Source organism: Mus pahari, chromosome 1, assembly GCF_900095145.1.
Source record: "Mus pahari chromosome 1, PAHARI_EIJ_v1.1, whole genome shotgun sequence".
Classification (NCBI taxonomy): Eukaryota; Metazoa; Chordata; class Mammalia; order Rodentia; family Muridae; genus Mus; species Mus pahari.
In genome coordinates this window covers 75,688,699-75,706,992 of record NC_034590.1, presented here as the reverse complement: position 1 = coordinate 75,706,992, position 18,294 = coordinate 75,688,699, and the positions used below count along the sequence as shown (strand labels likewise).

General features: G+C 43.5%; 1 protein-coding gene across 1 annotated transcript; it reads left to right on the top strand.

The window, feature by feature from the left end:
- The first annotated feature begins 521 nt into the window (after positions 1-521).
- Cavin3 (caveolae associated protein 3) lies at positions 522-2,219 on the top strand. Its single transcript, XM_021213773.2, has 2 exons — positions 522-1,039; positions 1,604-2,219. Exons 1-2 carry the CDS (start codon positions 656-658, stop codon positions 2,000-2,002), a joined length of 783 nt encoding a protein of 260 aa, XP_021069432.1. The 5' UTR covers positions 522-655; the 3' UTR covers positions 2,003-2,219.
- Positions 2,220-18,294: the final 16,075 nt, after the last annotated feature.

Below are 18,294 nucleotides of genomic sequence, written 5' to 3'. Positions count from 1 at the left end.
AGCCAATTTCCATTAAAACGGACAAACCAGTACTTATTCTAACTCACGGCTGAGCTATCCTCCAGGAATCCAAAGAAGAACAACGCAACCCAATAGGAAGAAATAGCAATAAACGAAGCCAGAGGCTAAACCTGGAAAATATCAGAGGATGCCCCGCCCAGCCCTGGCTTGGGCCTAGGCAGTCCTGGGTCTGAGGCGGAACATTCCAAACTTTACAGGCCTCCGCCCAGCGTTGGGGCTCAGCAGCTTTGATGGCTTAGGCTATGCCTTTAATACCTCTGCCTTCCACCCCCCACCTCCTTCTCCGATCACTAGATAGACAAATGAAAATTTCAGTGGTTTGCCCTTTGCTGTGGAGAGCACAGGCCTGAAAGAGGCCCACCAGGAAAATGGGGGAAAGAGGAACACAAACGCAGAAAAGAGGTGCCTCTGGGCAGGGCTGTCTACCTCGCAGATCCCGGGGCGGAGCCTTCGAAAGAGCCCCCTTTGCACATTCCATCCCCTTGCTCGGCCTCCTCCTTTTCCCACCGCGGAAGATGCCAATTCCCGCCCGGCTGAGTCACGGCCTGAACTTGGGGAGGAGGCGGGGAAAGGCAGTCCCAGCCCAGATCGCAGCCATCGGTCTCAGGGAGAGCAGGCCCGGTGGTCAGGGATCATGGGGGAGAGCGCACTGGAGCCCGGGTCTGTGCCCGAGGCGCCGGCTGGGGGTCCCGTGCACGCAGTCACCGTGGTGACCTTGCTGGAGAAGCTGGCCACCATGCTGGAGGCGCTGCGGGAGCGGCAGGGCGGCCTGGCTGAGAGGCAGGGCGGCCTGGCGGGCTCGGTGCGCCGCATCCAGAGTGGCCTGGGCGCGCTGAGTCGCAGCCACGACACCACCAGCAACACACTGACGCAGTTGCTGGCCAAGGCGGAGCGCGTGGGCTCGCACGCAGACGCAGCCCAGGAGCGGGCGGTGAGCCGCGCCGCTCAGGTGCAGCGGTTGGAGGCCAACCACGGGCTGCTGGTGGCGCGCGGGAAGCTGCACGTCCTGCTCTTCAAGGTCAGTGACCTCAGGTGTCCCTCTCCTGCCCCTAACCCTCGCCTCTAGGTTATCACCGAAGGGAGGACTCCTGCCACCCACTGGTCTGGATCTCCACATTCTTGACCCAGTGTGCTGCCCTCAGTTGTGGAAGACTCTCAGAGCCGCACCCACTTTCTCACATCGCGGCCTTATCCCTCTCTCACTCCCAGCCTGGCCAACCCATGCCCTCCCCGCTTTAACTCAAGCCAGTCTGCGGATTTAGTCAGTCCCACCCACATGAAACTAACCGTTAGGTGTTACTCTGCCTCCTCTAAGCGGCCATACAGCTGTTACACTCTACACGGTTTCATCCACTTTGCAAACTTGCATGGACCACTCTCCCCCTCTCTGCTCATCCCTCTGCTCTTCTGTCCTCCCCATCCCCCATCTTCCCATTCCTCTCTTTTGGCCCCAATTCCTAGTGCAGATGCAAAGGGTGGAGTAGCTTCCCTTGGTGTAACCACGGGGAAGAGAGTTTCAGGCTGGTCCTGGCTAAGTGCCAGGGCCAAATCAGAGAATCAAAAGCTGTGTCATCACATTTAGGAGGAGACTGAAATTCCAGCCCGCGCCTTCCAGAAAGCACCAGAGCTCTTGGGCCCGGAGGACCAGTTGGTGCTGGGTCCGGAGCAGCCAGAGGATGAAGTTGGAGAGAGTTCTGACGAGGAGCCTGTGGAGTCCAGGGCTCAGCGGCTGCGACGCACTGGCTTACAGAAAGTTCAAAGCCTGAAAAGGGCTCTTTCCAGTCGTAAAGCAGCACAACAAACACCAGTCAAGCCGCCACGCCTAGGGCCTGTCCGGAGCTCTGAAGGCCCATCAGAAGGCCAGCCTGCAGCTCCGCCTGCAATGGAGTTCGAGCTCGAGCCTGCCCTGGAGCCAGAACCTCCTCCACCTACCAAGGAAGATCCCGAGAGACCCGTACTTCAAATAGAGAGCGCAGCCTGATCGCTGGGGCTGCCTGCTCCATTCGGTGCTTATGCCTTGTCCCAAAATAAATACTTATAGAGTGCAGCACTTACATCCAAATAAGGAGAGAATCCTGCATCCACTGCCCAGCTCCAATGCTTCCTTCCTGGCTTTCTAGTCTGGTACCCTGTATCCTCTGAAAGAGGAGCTTTCAGCCTAATTTAGGTTCACCACCAATAAAAGTAATTTTCTCTAACCCAGACTTGATGAGAAAGGGCGAGAATGAGCGTGTCTTGGGGAAGGAGTGGGCTGAATGGCAAACGTTCTCACTTTTCACTGAATCCTGGGTCCTCCATTGGCACGGAGAAATATTGGCCACTTACAGCTTAAACACATTCCTCGTGGGGACATATAAGTACAACTTTGGGCCCGGCCTGGGGCTGGGCAGTGTGCAGTTCTTTGATGAAAACACCCAAGCTAAGGTCAGCTAATACACCCTTCCTTCTTATGTCTGACACTCACAGACAGCTCACACCATTGGGTTGGGGTGCAGTTGAAAAGCAATCCAAAAATAGCCCCTGATCTACTTTTGTTCTGCCAACAAAACAAAATAAAGCACACAAAGCACTCATTGTTTTCAAAACCAAATGAGTAATCTGATAGGTTGAGACAGTCCAGGCCTCCTAGAATCGAGCATCTCTCACAAATGAGTGTGATGAACCGACTTCGTAAGTGTCTTCATGTCAGTGCATAAAATAAAATAAAAAATAGGACCTACTTTTTTTTTTTTATATCTTGTTAGGGTTTGAATCTGAAAGGGTCCTTGAAGGCTCATTGTTGGGAGCTTGCTAGCTTTCTGCATGTGTGTGCGCGTGTGCGTGCGTGTGTGTTAGAATGGCTTGTGATCTAATGAATGGAGTGTGCCCTTGATTGAGTATGTCAGCCTTATTGGGAGACAGGGAAAAGAAGGTTAGACTTAGTTGGAGAAAGCAGATCCCTGGGTAGACAGATGGATGCTATGCTACGAGGTAAGCATAGTCAGTCAGATATGCCTGCTGCCACAGTCTGCCTCACTTCAGGCCAAAAGCCAGCATCCATTTAAACAATTTAAAAATCCAATCATCTAAGTACTGTAGCATGCAGAGTTAATTTCCCACTTGATGCATAATAGAAAAACTGCAGCGTTAATTCCTCGTTGAGGGAATACATCATGTCAGTCTCATGGACTTTCAAATATTCTGGAATGTTTGATGTTCACCACTATTTGTGGGCACTCCCATACCTACCACAAGCCCAATCATCATAAATACCAGTGGGCACCTGGGGTGGTGGTAGATTAGCTACTACCTTCTTAGGAAAGGGGTCCGTGTACAAGCTCAGCTTCTTGAGGGAGGCCAAGCTTCCCACTGCTTGGCCAGGTAGGGCAGAAGTATAGCTATTTGCTCATGATGCCTTTCTATGGGCGTACAGCTTGCAGCTGGCCTACACATCTGGTGGAGCTGCTATGGGTGCTGTGACTAGATCGGAGGAATGGCTGAGACACCAGTGGGTGCTTCTGGACCAGATGGCACACACAGATGATGTGCATGTGATTGGGAGACAACCTGCTCTCTTATGTCATTTAAGGGACAGAAGCTGCCCATTGACTCTGGAAGTTTGTTTTTATCACATTAAACAAACAAACAAACAAACAAACAAACAAGCGCATTGTATTACTGCACATGTGTGAAGGTTAGAGGACAACTTTTCCTAGTTGTTCTCTTTTCCCGCTGTGGGAACTGAACTCAAATCACCAGGCTTATGCACACACACATATTCCTATCCATTGGGCCATCCTTGGCCCTTTATTTTCTAATTTAAAACATTCCTTTTGGGTTTATTTTATGTGTTCTGCCTGCATGTATGTATGTGCAGCACATGTATGCCTAATGCCCTCAGAAGCCAGAAGAGAGCACTGGAACTGGATCCTCTAGAACTGGAGTTACAGATAGTTGTGAGCCACCATCTGGGTGCTGGGAACTGAACCCAGGTCCTCTGCAAGAGCAATGAATGTCCTTAACTGCTGAACCATCTCTCCAGCTCCTATATTCTTTTATAGCTTTTGAATAAGCACCATTCAAAACCAACAGTCATTTATTGAGTGCCTACTATGTAGCAGGCCCTGCTGAGTATGATTCAGAATTAAAGTTAAGCTTTCTGGTTGGATAAACGATTCTGTTGCTCCCTCCCACAAGGAAGCAATGATTATGGACTTGACCTTTACAGTATGACTCCCCTTTCACATTCTTATCTGTAGGTCTTTTAGGCAGTCTTTCATGGGGCCAGGGTTAGACTGCCTGTCCGATCACGCCAGTCTTCCGATTCATCCCCTCACTGTCTCTTATCACCTTTGCAATAGAGCTGAAGCTTCCCACTGTCCCTGAAGACCTCTTGTGAGTTGGTTCCTTCTGTCTCTTGCTGGGTGTCCTCATGCAAGATGGTCTCTGGTTAAAAACTGTGAGCACTGAAATGATGTCACAATGATCACACCTCACCTCATGTGACAGGTCACTATGGGAGTGCTGTTGCACCAAATGTTTTATACAGAAATTCACTTCAAGCGATGCCTATAAACTGCATGAAAACACAAGCATCTGGGCTCAGGGTCCAGCCCCAAGAGCTCTCATTGTACTGAAACTGTGTTGTCCTGTTGAGCTACTTGATCTAAATCTCATCTCTCAGAAAACTCAGCAAGGCACACCTGTTTCAGGGCCAGATGTTTCTGTTCCTTGTTCCCAAGGCACTGGTAGTGGTTGCTACCTCACTCTGCCAGACTGGCAATTGCACTGGAGACTGTTCCACTCATTGTTTTGGTGCTGCTGGTGCTCCTTTTGACCACGTGGTGTCACTACTGGGGTACAAGTGTCCTAGCTGCTGCTTTATCCAACAGCTCTCTCAGCTTGATTTGATTTTCCAGAAGGGGAGCAGTTGATTCACCTGACTTTGTTGGTCTGGGGCCCAGGGGTCCTGTCAGATGGGGAAGTTGAAGGCTCCTCCTGCAGGCTCCCAAACCTTAGCCCTCACACCACACCAGGTTTCTGCTTTTACTTTCAGGAATCTGCCACCCCAAAGGGACAGGAAAAATAATGTCTCGACTTTTCAAATCCCCAGAAATCCACCTGATTTCTCTCTTTTAACCCAAAACAAAAAGAAAGGCCTTAGAAGAATATTTTGTACACAAAAGGTCTAGGTTCTTAATTTCCAGAAATTTCTAGAAACCCAAAGACTTGGCGAACTTCCAAGAAGGTAGAATGTTAGTTTTCATTCCTTCCTAATTGGTCTACAGTAGCAAATAATTGAATCAAGTGAAAACAAAATTAGTCCTGTTTCTTAATAGGCCACTTGGTTACATTATGTTCTCAATTGTCACAGCTACAGTAATTGCTAATGAGGTTATATATGCAAAGGCAGGGAGGCACAGACTGAGCACCAGCTGCCCCACAGTGCAGCACAGACAGACACAGCTGCTGTAAGCAGGTGGACACACACTGATGGACCACTAAATTTCAGAGGTTGGCTCTCAGCTCTTTAGGCCGGAAATGGAGATGTATTTGCTGATCCAGCATGATTCAGCTGAAATAGTGAAGTATAAGAAAGATTGATGAATTGTACTGCTAGATTCATTAATGTCCTTAAGCAATCTAACTGCCGAGTAAGTGTAACAACCCAGCCAGAGAGAACATTTTTCATCTTGCCACAGAGCTTACGAGAGATGTCAGACAGACCATAGAGCATGTAACAAGTAAGGTGACCAAGCCTGTTTTCTGATGGGATATTTCTTCTACAGCAATAAAGAATACATGCGCTCATGGTGAGGAATTTCTCCTCCTCCTTTGGGCTTTTCTTTGTTGTAAGTGGAGGACTCATAACCTCAGTCCTGAAGACCCCTCAAAGCCATTGAGTCCACTAAAATGTCTTGTTCAGTCTTGTCTATTTTTAGCTGGTCTGTGTTTGAAAAATCCTGGGGTCCAGGAGCTCTTCCTCCCATCAACTCTATTTTTAGACAATGTAACTGACAGCAGTGGTTAGTTTTCTGTCAACCTGACCCAGGTAGAATCTTCTGGAAAGAGAGAACCTCAATTGAGATTGACCTAGAGGCAAGTCAGTGGGGTCACTTTCTTGACTAATGATTGATGTGGGAGGACCTATCTTAGCGTGGGCAATGTCACCTCTGGGTAATTAGTCCTGGGTTGTTTAATGTGGTGACCTGCAAACTATAATTGAAGGTACCCTTGCTAGCTCGGGCCTGGCAATCATGGGTCTGACAGAACTTGACCTTCTTTGCATCACCTCTGTCTTGCTAAAAGCTGTTAGATTACATCCCTAAAGCTACTCACCAAGGTCTAGTCCCTTATTTGGTCACTTCCTCCTCCTGAGCCTGCCAGCTGTCAAAGTATTGGAGTCCAGCAATCAAAAGCCCCCCTTGGGCTCACCTAATTAACATGCCCAATCAAGATACACCACCGAATCCTAGCCCATTCTAACACAGACCTTACCCTTTTCATAAAAACTACACCTGCAAGGTCATTTGTTGCTGTTTTTCTGCCTGAGTTTAAAAGCAGCCACTTTAATGATTCTTGCTTGATTAATAGAGGGCTTCTTTGTGAAAACAGGTGTTTTCCTGTTTTTCCTTATTCAGTGTGCATGTGCGCACGTGTGTGTGTGTGTGTGTGTGCGCGCGCGCGCGCGCGCACGTGTCTTCTTCAACAATATAATAAACCCTTTCTTCCTTAGGTGGCTTTTGGTCACAGTGTTTATCATAGCAATAGTAAGCACACTAGGGCAGTGACTGAAGCATTTCCTTTATCCTGAGATCAGAATCTCTTACTATGATTCCCGTCTGTGGCAGTTGCTTCTCCTCCTGGGATATGTTGGAGGAGGCCCACTATATATAGCAGGGTACACGGGGCTGAATCATCAAGGACTTCCCCCAATCTCTCCTCAGCCCAGTCATTATTTGTCCTTGTTTTGTGTTCTTTTAAGCCTTGGCTTTTTCCTGTGGATTGTTTTACTTTAACAAACATGTTTTAAACAGGTAGGTGGCGAGCTGCCATCGAAGCATAGCTTTCATATTCAAAGACATCTGGGCTACATGACTGGCAATTGCCAATTTTCTTTTCCAGGTCTGTTATGAGAATTAAAAAAATAGACTGTTCAACTTGGGGTGAGGATAGCACACTGGTAGATCATTTGCTCAGCATGCAGTGCTAGATTCAATCCCTAGTACAGGAAAACAAAACAAAACAAAAACAAAAACAAAAATACTCTTTTTTTTATATTTGTGGCTTCTTGGGAGGTTAAGACAAGGAAATTACTGAGTTAAAGGGCACTAGAACCTACAAGACCCTGTCTGGAAAAGCCCCCTTCCTGAAAAGGATGAGGCCTTCATGGGGTTCACATGAAACTTGTCTTTGTAACGGACGTTGCTGTACTTGAGAGTCAGGGCAGTCCAGCCTGACCTTGAGTTCTCAGTTCTCCTGCATAGACTCCTGAGTGGCACCATGTCTACCTTGTAACACAGTTTGGAGTTAAGTGCTTTGTTCCAGCAGGGGTGGCCGTGATAGGGAAAGCCTCTTGAGGCCTTCAGCAGTCTTCATGCCAACCTGACTTCCTTTTCTAGTTGCTGGCTCTTGTTGAATTACTCCTTTGTATGGGGCGAGAAGAGCCCTAAATGAGTCTATTTTGACACATGGGCACAGCCACGTCCAGGACTCCAAGGTCAAGTTGACAAAGCTGTTACCCATATGGGCCAGGCTCAAGAGGAATGGCAAAGCTTTCCTGGGAAATCTGAGTAGGGAGTCTGAGCATGAGTGTTTACCGACAATTGATCAGTGTGTGCAACTGCAGCTTCCTGCTGCAGGATGTTTACAGCCTGAGGCTGCTCACCTACGGAGACTTTCTCCCCAAACTAGCCAAGCCTCTCCGTGCTGTACCTAATGAACACACTGAGGGTTCCAGACTGGGGAGGTGTCAGTTAGAGCATCCCACTTGATCCCAGCTTCACTATACATGTGTCTGTTTGTCTGTCTTATCTTCATTCTTCTGTCTGTGTGTCTGTTCCTTCTTCATTCAGCGCCCCAGTCTGGGATCTGGGTCTTAAGCCATGTGGATCTTGGCATTTCTTTTTATTTACATGAATGTTTCAAGTAAGTTAGAAGTTAATTTCAAGTAAGTCAGAATGATCATGGGGACATGTCAAGTTCACCTCTGTACAGAAAGCTCTGCTCAACAGCCAAGATTTACCAACCCTTAACTGTCACAGTCAAGTTGTGACTAACTCACATCACTGACTTGAATTCCACATCTAATGAGTCACTGAGTCTTGCAGACTTTTTTTTTTTTTTAAGTGAACTCTCTGACATTTTATCTCCTAAATGAATCTAATACATTTGGGGTCACTTTAAGGACTTGAGAAGAAGACATACATAGAAAGCCAAGGACCAGAGACAAGTTAGTACAATGGAGCTAACCATGTTATTTACTGTGAAGATCTGCCATGAGTGGAACAAGCAGACAGAGAATGATCAGAAGCTAGCCAGGCACACGAGAGCTCCACATTCCTTGTTCTGTTAGGATTGCTTGGTGACTAAATTTACTCATGCAGGAAATTGGCTAATACCATGAACATTTGAACTCATAGGCACTAAACAATATACTTATTTAACCCTTAGTTTTGTTGTTTTTATCCTGGAGATTGAAACTAGGTCTTACATATGCCAGGCAAGCATTTTACCACCGAGCTGCCTCACAAAAAAAAGTTTTTATTTTAAAATATGTTTTCAGAGGCTGGAAAGATTGCTCAGTGGTTAGGAGCACTCGTTGCTATTGCAGAGGTCCTGGGTTCGATTCCCAGCACATGCATGATGGTTTACAACCATCTCTAACTCCAGCTACAAGGGATCCAATGCTCTCTTCTGAGCTCCCTGGATACCAACTACACATGTGGTACACAGACACATATGTAGGCAAAACATGCACAAAATAAAATACTTAAACCTTAAAGAACAAAACAAAACACAACACAGGCTCACTAAATTGCTCAGGCTGGCCTTGAACTTGTGATCCTCCTAGCTTAATCTCCCGGATATTTGGATTATAAGAGAGAGATACTAAACCTGGTACTGAATTTAGTAGTTTTATGTTTTTGCCCCATGACTGAGAATGTTCTAATAGATGTGGCCCCAGTGACAGTAGCACCCAGAGTGCACAGTAGGGGACTCCTTAACCTACCTCCGAATTCCTAGCACATTGCTTGGAATTGGGTGGCACTAGGCACTAAGAATGTGTCTGCGGAGGCACCAGGATGAACAAGAACTTGTCCTTAGGAGACCACTCTGTTTAGTGGTCTTTCTTTCTTTCTTTCTCTCTTTCTTTCTTTTCGAGACAGGGTTTCTCTGTGTAGCCCTGGCTGTCCTGGAACTCACTCTGTAGACCAAGCTGGCCTCGAACTCAGAAATCTGCCTGCCTCTGCCTCCTGAGTTTAGTGGTCTTTCTATTTGCTTTTTTGGTATTTCTCTGGGCTGACTAATGCATGTAGGCACCATATATAGGGTCTGCAACCATTTTATAGGCCCATGAAAATGTTCTATTTTTTAAATTAATTAATTAATTAATTAATTTGAGACAGAGTCTAACTATGTAGTCCTTGCTGGTCTAGAACTTGTCATGCACACCAAGCTGACTTGGAACTCATAAAGATCTGCCTGCTGGTGCTTCCTATGTGTAAGATTAAAGGTTTGTGCTCCCAAGCCTGGCAAAATACTTTATTTTCTTCTTAGTCAGAAGAAAGCAATGGATGTCTTATTGAAGGATAGTGTTGTCATAAACACAATATATATTAACAAAGTTGTAAAAATATAATTAAAATTTGTTTTTTGGGGGGCTGGCTTACAGGAGAGAGGCACTTGGGCAGGGCCTGCATACTTGATTTTAGTCCCTTTACCCCACAAGGTGGCAGGAGAGAACCGGCTCCTAAGAACTGCTTTGGGAATAAACACTATTTAGAGTGATAGCAATCAATTTACAAATAGAAAGTATTATTCTGATCAGTTTTAGAAAGAGATGGATGGATAATTTTAACATTGATGCATACTTATGAGAATAAATAAAATATGTTAACATTGCAGTATATAATTCTAAATATATTCTGCCATAAAAATGTAATAAATTGCCTTTGACGACCACATGCAGGACATGTGCGTGTGCGTGTGCGTGTGCGTGTGTGTGTGTGTGTGTGTGTGTGTGTAGTAAATGAAATAAATACAGATAGGATGGGGTTTATGAAAGCAAAGTGTCTGTGATTTTTGGAAATTGAATCTAGACCTTCTTCCGCTGCCTTCCTTAGTCTTCCTCCTCTAAAATGCCCCCACCCCATTTTCTTTTTAATGATATGTTTTCATATCATTCCCTGTAGACAATGTTGTTGTAGACTGTCTTAGTGCTAAAGCATCTCCCAAGGAGGTCTAGGGAGTCATTTTGTAATTTCTCTAAAACATGGTCCATGAACTCCTGAGCCAGCAGTTGTCTTTGATGAGATTCAGACATATGGTGGCACTTTAGCCACTCTTGCTGAGACATTCCCTTGGGTACATCTGGTAATACAAAGCTTCTGAAATTCTTTGGACTTGATCCTGTTGGTGATGGCACTGGACTGGTTCCATGCACTAAAAGATGGACCAAGCTAGAGCAGTGAGCTCTACCAGCCAGGACAGAACTGCACTGGTGTATGGGGAGGTTCCATCAATAAGACAGCAGCGAGTGGGTGGGGCCCCCAAGAACACCCACGTGACATCTCTATACTTTTGAACATTGCATAATGTCCAGTTCATTTTGTTAAAAATAAAAAGACTTATTTTTATTTTATTACATATATTTTAATACAGGGTCTTGCTGTGTAGTGCTGAAAGTTCTGGAACTCACTATATAAACTAGGTTGGCCTTGAACTTACAGAGATCCACCTGCCTCTGCCTCTTGAGAGCTGAGATTAAATGTATGTGCCACTACCTTAGCTATTTTTAATTGTGTGTGTTCATTTGCATATGTAGGCAGCTGCCTGCTGAGACCAGAAGAACGTATTGAGTTCCCTGGAACTGGAGTTATAGGTGTTTGTGAGCCTATGGTCCTGGCACTATGAACTGAACTTAGGTCCTCTTCACAGCAGAGCCATCTCTCCACCCCAAAATCAGTTTAAATTTGTCTGTCTCTTCAGATATTTACCACATCTGTATGAAGAGAGGCAGATCATTAAAATATAATGTCATTGTATCCAAGCATGTTTTGGATTTTAGAGGGACTACTACAATCTATAATATGACAAACTTGCCCTCTATGAGGAAATATGGAATACAGTATTATGAGTATTATAAGTATGCATCATTTGTCCTCCCCACACAGTTTCAGAAACCTAAAATAGATTGTATAGGAACTCCATGCAAACAGGATCAGCACCATCTGAACAGAACACAGCTCTGAAAATATGACCCACCTGGAAGGACATGAGGGGACATGAAGCAAGAGCTCCTCACACAGCATTCTTAGAAGCTGAATGCAGAAAAGTAAGAAGGAGGTACCAGGCCGGGCGGTGGTGGCGCACGCCTTTAATTCCAGCACTTGGGAGGCAGAGGCAGGCGGATTTCTGGGTCTGAGGCTAGCCTGGTCTACAAAGTGAGTTCCAGGACAGCCAGGGCTACACAGAGAAATCCTGTCTCGAAAAAACAAAAACAAAGCAAAACAAAACAAAACAAAAAAAAGAGGTACCAGGCAGGCACACAAACAATAATGTCTAAAATCCTTATCTCTGACAATTCTGGGAAGAGGAGGTTAAAACATACTTACCCTTTGGCTCACACTTGAAACTGCTTACTTCATTTATATGCACATGTGAATGAATGTACACTGGAAGATAGAGAAGCAGTAAAAGATTCTGATATTGACTTTATTGAATGACTTCTTGGAAGTCATTGGAAGACTAAAGAGTCTTGGGAGACTTTTTAATCTATTTGAGCATACACATATGTGTCATACAGTTATGTGTGAATATGCATGCACTTATACCTCAGTGTTATATTTCATAAATTCCCCTAGACAATTTAAGAATGATTTTATGTTACTAGACTATTAAATTACAATAATATAAAATTGTTAGATGAACAAAGTAACACTTCTGGAATTTAAATGAACAAGTTTGTGTAGCACAGTATCTTCAGGTCTATTCATTTAAACTTTGTTGCTCCAAATATCAAGCCAGATGTTTCAGTTAAAATTTTTATTTCTATTGTTTTATGCACATGGTTATTTCAGCTGCATGTATGTCTTTACATGCTTGCTTGGTGGAACTGGAGTCACAGACAGTTGTGAGCCACCATGTGGGCACAGGTCTTTTGGAAGAGCGGCTGGTGCTCTTAACAGTTAGGCAATCTCTCCAGCCCCCTATTTTAATTTTTTAAATTAAAATAAAATTTGGAAAAATTATGAAGGATTTCAACTATTTCATCTATAAGGAAATAACAATTAACTATTTATGTGGATTAAGATATACCTGTCATTATCTGGACCTGGTGAAATACATCTATAATTCTAGAGGCTGAGAATTATAGATATACATGTGTAATTCAGGAAGCTGAGGCAGGCAAATTGTGAGATGAGGCCAATTTGGCTATATAGTGAGAGAGACTCTGCCTCCACAAAAATCCTTTTCATGTTCCCCAATTGCAATTTTAAATAATATATAACATTAATACAATGAAGTTAAAATATGTGAGCTTCTTTAAGTATTAAAATCCATAGTTTATTGCACCAATAAACACATATTTTGAAATTTATTATGTGTGTGTACATGGTCATGTACATGATGTGTGCACAGGTGAACGTCAGAGAGCAGATTTGTGGAATTGGTTCCTATAATAGTATCTTCTGTTTGCCAGAAGCTCACCCTTTCTAAGAAAGTTCTTTTTGAACTCTGTTGGCTGGTTGAACTCAGCTGTTCTTACTCAAACTCCTTTCCAAGATGACTGATTCAATTTGGCTGCTCTCAGCTTTTCACTGAATTGCTCTGCTTGGCCCCAAACTGACTCTGGCAATGCGTTCTAATTTTCAGGCTCCTTCTTATTCTCTGGCTTTAACTTCTTCTGCTGACCTGCAGTGAACTGCATGAACTCACTGATGAACTCAACCCTACTACACTGCACTTTCTGCACTGACTCCCACCAGACTCACTTCCACTTCCCTTAAGTAGCTTTTCTTTCCTGTCTGTTCTCATGAGGCTAGGTGTATCCTATCTCTGGCTCATTTTGTCAAATCTTACTCTGACTCCTCACTTTGTCTGACCCTCATTTAGACATCACTGTCAAACATGGCTGCTTCCTTCTACAAACTAACCTTACCTATAATATTTAGGATTAAAGGTGTGTAGTAAGGGTGCGTCTATACTCCAGTCAGATCATACTGTAATCCAGGGTGTTTTGTATTCTGGCCCAATCACATAGATGTACATGTTCTTTGGATGTAACCCCTTGACAAAGAAGCCATGTTGCTAGATTAAAATTCCTCTACAGATTCTTCTTTTCACCTTGATGTGGGTTCTGAGGATGGAACTCAGGTGGTTGGTCAAACTTGTTCAGCAAGAGCCTTTACTTGTGAGCCATGTTGTTCTCTCCTACATACATAGTTTTAAAATTCAAGGTATGGAAGATTGAGCCCAGAATCTCACATATCCAGATTACCTTGCTAGGTACCTCCTCACCCCTTCTGAGGTATATTCCTAATCTTCTTTTCTTTTCCCTCCTTCCCTCCCTTCCTTCCTTCCCTCCTTCTCTCCCTCCCTCCCTCCCTTCCTTCCTTCCTTCCTTCTTTCCTTCCTTCCTTCCTTCCTTCCTTCCTTTTTTTCTTCCTTACTTTCAACAGTTTTTATTTTTTAATTTTATTATTTTTATGCATTTATTCTTCTCTCACACATGCCAAATGCAGCCTCCCCATCCTCTACTCCTCCCAGTCATCCCCCACCCCTTCCCCAGATCCACCTCCTCTGTTTCTCTTCAGAAAAGAGCAGTCCTCCTAGGGATATTAACTGAACATGGCATAACAAGTTACAACAAGAGCAGACACAAACTTTCATGTCAAGGCTGGACAAGGCAACCCAGTAGGAGGAAAAAGGGTCCCAAGAGCTGGCAAAAGAGTCAGAGACACACAACTCCTACTATTAGGAGTCCCACAAAACCCCAAAGCTAAACAACAGTAACACATATGCAGAAGACTTGGCACAGACCCATGCAGGCCCCAAGCTTGCCGCCTCAGTCTCCGTGAGCCCCTATAAGCTTAGTTGATCCTGTAGGCTGTATTCTCCGGGTGTCCTCAATTCATCTGGCTCCTACTATCCTTCTTCTCCCTCTCGAGACAGGGCTTGTTAGCCCAATACTTACTCTGTGGCTTAGGCTGCCCTTAGGTTGTGGTCTTCCTGTCTTAGTCTCTGCCACATTCTACAATTACAGGCATACATTACTGTGGTTAGCCTATATTTTAATTTTAATCATCTAATAAGGGAATATCCAAATTGATAAATGTCACATCTCTAAGTTACATAGTTTTGCTGGTATATTTGTGTTACATGAATGACTAGTTTAGATAGCAGTAAATTGAAAATATACAAATCAATGCAGGACATGTCATACAGGAATTTTTCTAAAATAGGAGCTGTGATAGATCCACTCCGTTTTTGATTCTGGAGCAGCTGGCTGAGGCTGAATTTTTCACTAGCTTAGATGACTTCCTTGAATCCTTCTTTCTCCTACTGAAATCTGTGTATGAAATAAATGACACGTATTTGGATATATTTCAACTTTCTTTTCTTCTTTCTATTTTTCTTTCTGATATATTGCTTGATTGACGCTTTCAAGGTCCCTATAATGGGAGAAGGTTGATGGAAAAACTATTCTGAAAGCAAGGTTAAGGTTGTAGAACCAGAGATGGTATTTTACCTTTCTTGAATGAAGTCCATTTTATTACTTCACGTGAGGACTGAATGGAATAATATAACTAGTAACTCAAACTATTTTTTTTTCACAGACAAATCACACATTTAGTCAGTAACTGATAAGATTTACACGTTCTCAATTTCTCACACATATGAATCATGCATTCATTCTGGTCAGAATACACATTTCAAAAAGAATTTTCAAAAGGAAATTTCTCATATTTATGAATGAATGTTTCATGCTACAATTTAAGTATTTTTGATAGTTTGTATGGAGTCACTGTGCTTGTTAGTTTTAACTGTCAATTCAGCACAACTGCAAGTCATCCAGCAAGAATCTTAATGAAAAATTGGGCTAGAGATGGCTCAGAAGGTAAGCGCACTGGCTCCTTTTGCAGAAGACCTGAGTTCAATTCCCAGCATCTACATGGTATCTTACAACCATATAACTCCAATTCCAGGGGATCTAGTGCCCTCTCCTGGTCTTTGTGGGCATCAGATATGCAAGTGATGCTCATGCATATATTAAGGCAAAAAAACCATACACATAAAATATAAATGAACCTCAGAAAAAATCACGTAAATCAATGACCCATGGGCACGTCTGTGGGGTATTGTCTTGGTTGTTGATTGAGATAAGAAGACATACCCTGAATGTTGGTGGCATATTCCATGAACTGTATGAGTGAAGAAAGTAGCTGAGCATAAACATGCAAGCAGGCAGAACAGTGCATTTGTTTTTGCTCTCGACTGTGGATGTGATATGACCTACATAGGCTCCTACGCTGACTTCCCTACTATCATCCATGGCAACGCAGAACTGTGAGCCTACTAAACCCTTTCTCTTCTCAGGTATTTTTTGTCAGGATATTTTAATCACAGCCACGGAAATGAGACCAGAGCATATTACTCAAGCAAACTTCTTGAAAAGGTTGTACATACTTTCAAGGCCAACTCCCACTTACAGATGACAAACCTTTCATTAAGAAGCAGATAGAAACATTAAACACCTGATTTCAAGGATATTTCAATTAGAAACATCAATTTATCACAATTGAGAGACAGGCGCTTACAAGGTCAGTATTTAAGTTTATTCTCAGTCTATTCTTCTCCCTTTCTCCTCCCCTCTTTCTTTATTTTGCTTTTTCTTTACAGATATCCAGGGAATTTGAAGAAAATTTGTCTCTGAAAGGCCAGACCAACTCCATCTTAGAGAACCTGACCTAAGGATGAACTCAAGTTAACCTACAAGCCCGCACCTGGCACTAGTCTCCAGGTTACCCCTAACAACCACCAGCCAGGAGGAAAGTAGAAGTTACAGTTGTACCTAAAGATATCTATTGGGATGGAGAGATGGCTCAGCGGTTAAGAGCACTGACTGCTGTTCTAGAGGTCCTGATTTCAATTCCCAGCAACTACATGGTGACTCACAACCATCTGTAATGGGATCCAATGATCCCTTCTGGTGTGTCTGAAGACAGCTACAGTGTACTCACATATATAAAATAAATAAATCTTTAAAAAAAAGACATTTATTTATGAAAATTTATGGTTTGGCTCCCAGCACCAGCCAATTATTTTAAAGGGCAACAAATTCCATAATAGCCCCTCCCCAATGAGATTTGTGCCAAGCTGGATACCCTCTTCCTTGTTTGCTTGCCTCTGTAAATGCTTGCTTGAAACTGGGACCAGGGCTTCGCCCTCCCGTCCTGCTGTGTCAGTGAGGATGGTGTGGCCTGGGCTTGAGCTTGAATAAAGACCATAGTGATATCGGAATCAGCTCCTTGGTGGTCTTCTGGTGTTAGAGAAATGGGCACAAAATTTCCTCCACTACAACAGTTCTCACATCTAAACCCGGGTTCTCTCCAACTTCCTTTGCTAAACTGCGATTCCTCATCATTTCATATCTTCCCCATTTCATGGTTATGATGTGTACAGAGGCATTTTGGATGATGTAGGATTTACTATCTAATTTGATAAAGTTTGCCTTTGAAACTGGCAGAACATTATGTGGATCCCAGGTAGGTGATGCTCTCAGAATATACAGAGGAATCAGAGAGAGGATGAATACAACAAGAGAAGGCAAAAATGACCCCCCTCCCAACAAAACAACCAAAAGTATGGAGTAGGGAAATTTCAAAGAAGATAGTCTTCCACCTGGTAACTTACAGGAGACCACACTGGTATAGGGGGCATGCTAATCTCTAGGTGATGGTAGAAACCCAACTGTGACCATATTTGCATGGTAGGTGTGAGATATTTTTTAAAAGGCTGAGAAATGAGAAACTGTCCTACTCCAAAGAAACCTCATATTATTTTAGGGAGCTGTTGAATTGTTAGCTATAAATGGAAATAGTCCCCCCTAGATAGACAAGACCATGCCTTTTATTACTACTAATCAGGTAATTTTTCCTTTTTTGTGTTTTTTTTTTTAAAGACAGGTTCTCATGTAACCTGGCCTGCTCTTGACCTTGAGACATAGCTAAGGATGATCTTGAACTCTTGATCCTTCTGTCTCCACCTACGGAGTGTAGGGATTATAGGCATTTACCACTATACCCCAGCCAAGGAGGTGTTTTGTTTTCAAGACTGGGTTTTTTTCTGTGTAGCTCTGGCTGTCCTGAAACTTGCTCTGTAGACCAGACCAGCCCTCAAACCAAGAGATCTGCCTGCTTCTACTGGGATTAAAGGTGTGTGCCACAACACTTGGATCTTGCCAAGAAGTTTTAGCCAACATAATAATAAAATTAATCTAAATATATGAAAAGATATTCATATATTGTTAACTTTGAAAGCAAGTATAGAATTATGAATTATATGAAACCACTAAATATTCTTGTGTATGTATGAATATATTGTAATGTGTTTGTGTGAAATAGGAAAATATCTTGGTAGGAGGATGGGGAAAGAATATTCATACATTTCACATAGTTCTGTAATTGTTTCAACAGACAAGAACACATTAATTTTAGTAAAAATATAACAGGAAAACTCTATCTAAATCCAACCCAGAGGCTGAAAAGGAAAATAGCTTTCCATTTTCAATTTTCAATATCTATCTATCTATCTATCTATCTATCTATCTATCTATACTATTGGTTGTCAATAAAACCTTTTAAAGGACAGGATTAGGGAATGGAGAGATGGTTCAGCAGTTAAGATTACTGAGGCATGCTGGGATTACAGGCATGTGCCACTGTGCTTGGCTCAGTTGTACATTCCTTAATCAAGGCATTTATATCTCTTGCAATAGAAATATAAGCAGAAGGACCTGTGAGATGACTCAGTGGGTGGGGAACACTTGCTGCCAAGCCTGATAATTTT

Coding starts and splice junctions, on each gene's coding strand:
- Cavin3 (XM_021213773.2), top strand. CDS start 656: ATGGGGGAGAGCGCACTGGAGCCCGGGTCTGTGCCCGAGGCGCCGGCT. Junction 1,040..1,603: donor TGCACGTCCTGCTCTTCAAG/GTCAGTGACCTC, acceptor CATCACATTTAG/GAGGAGACTGAAATTCCAGC.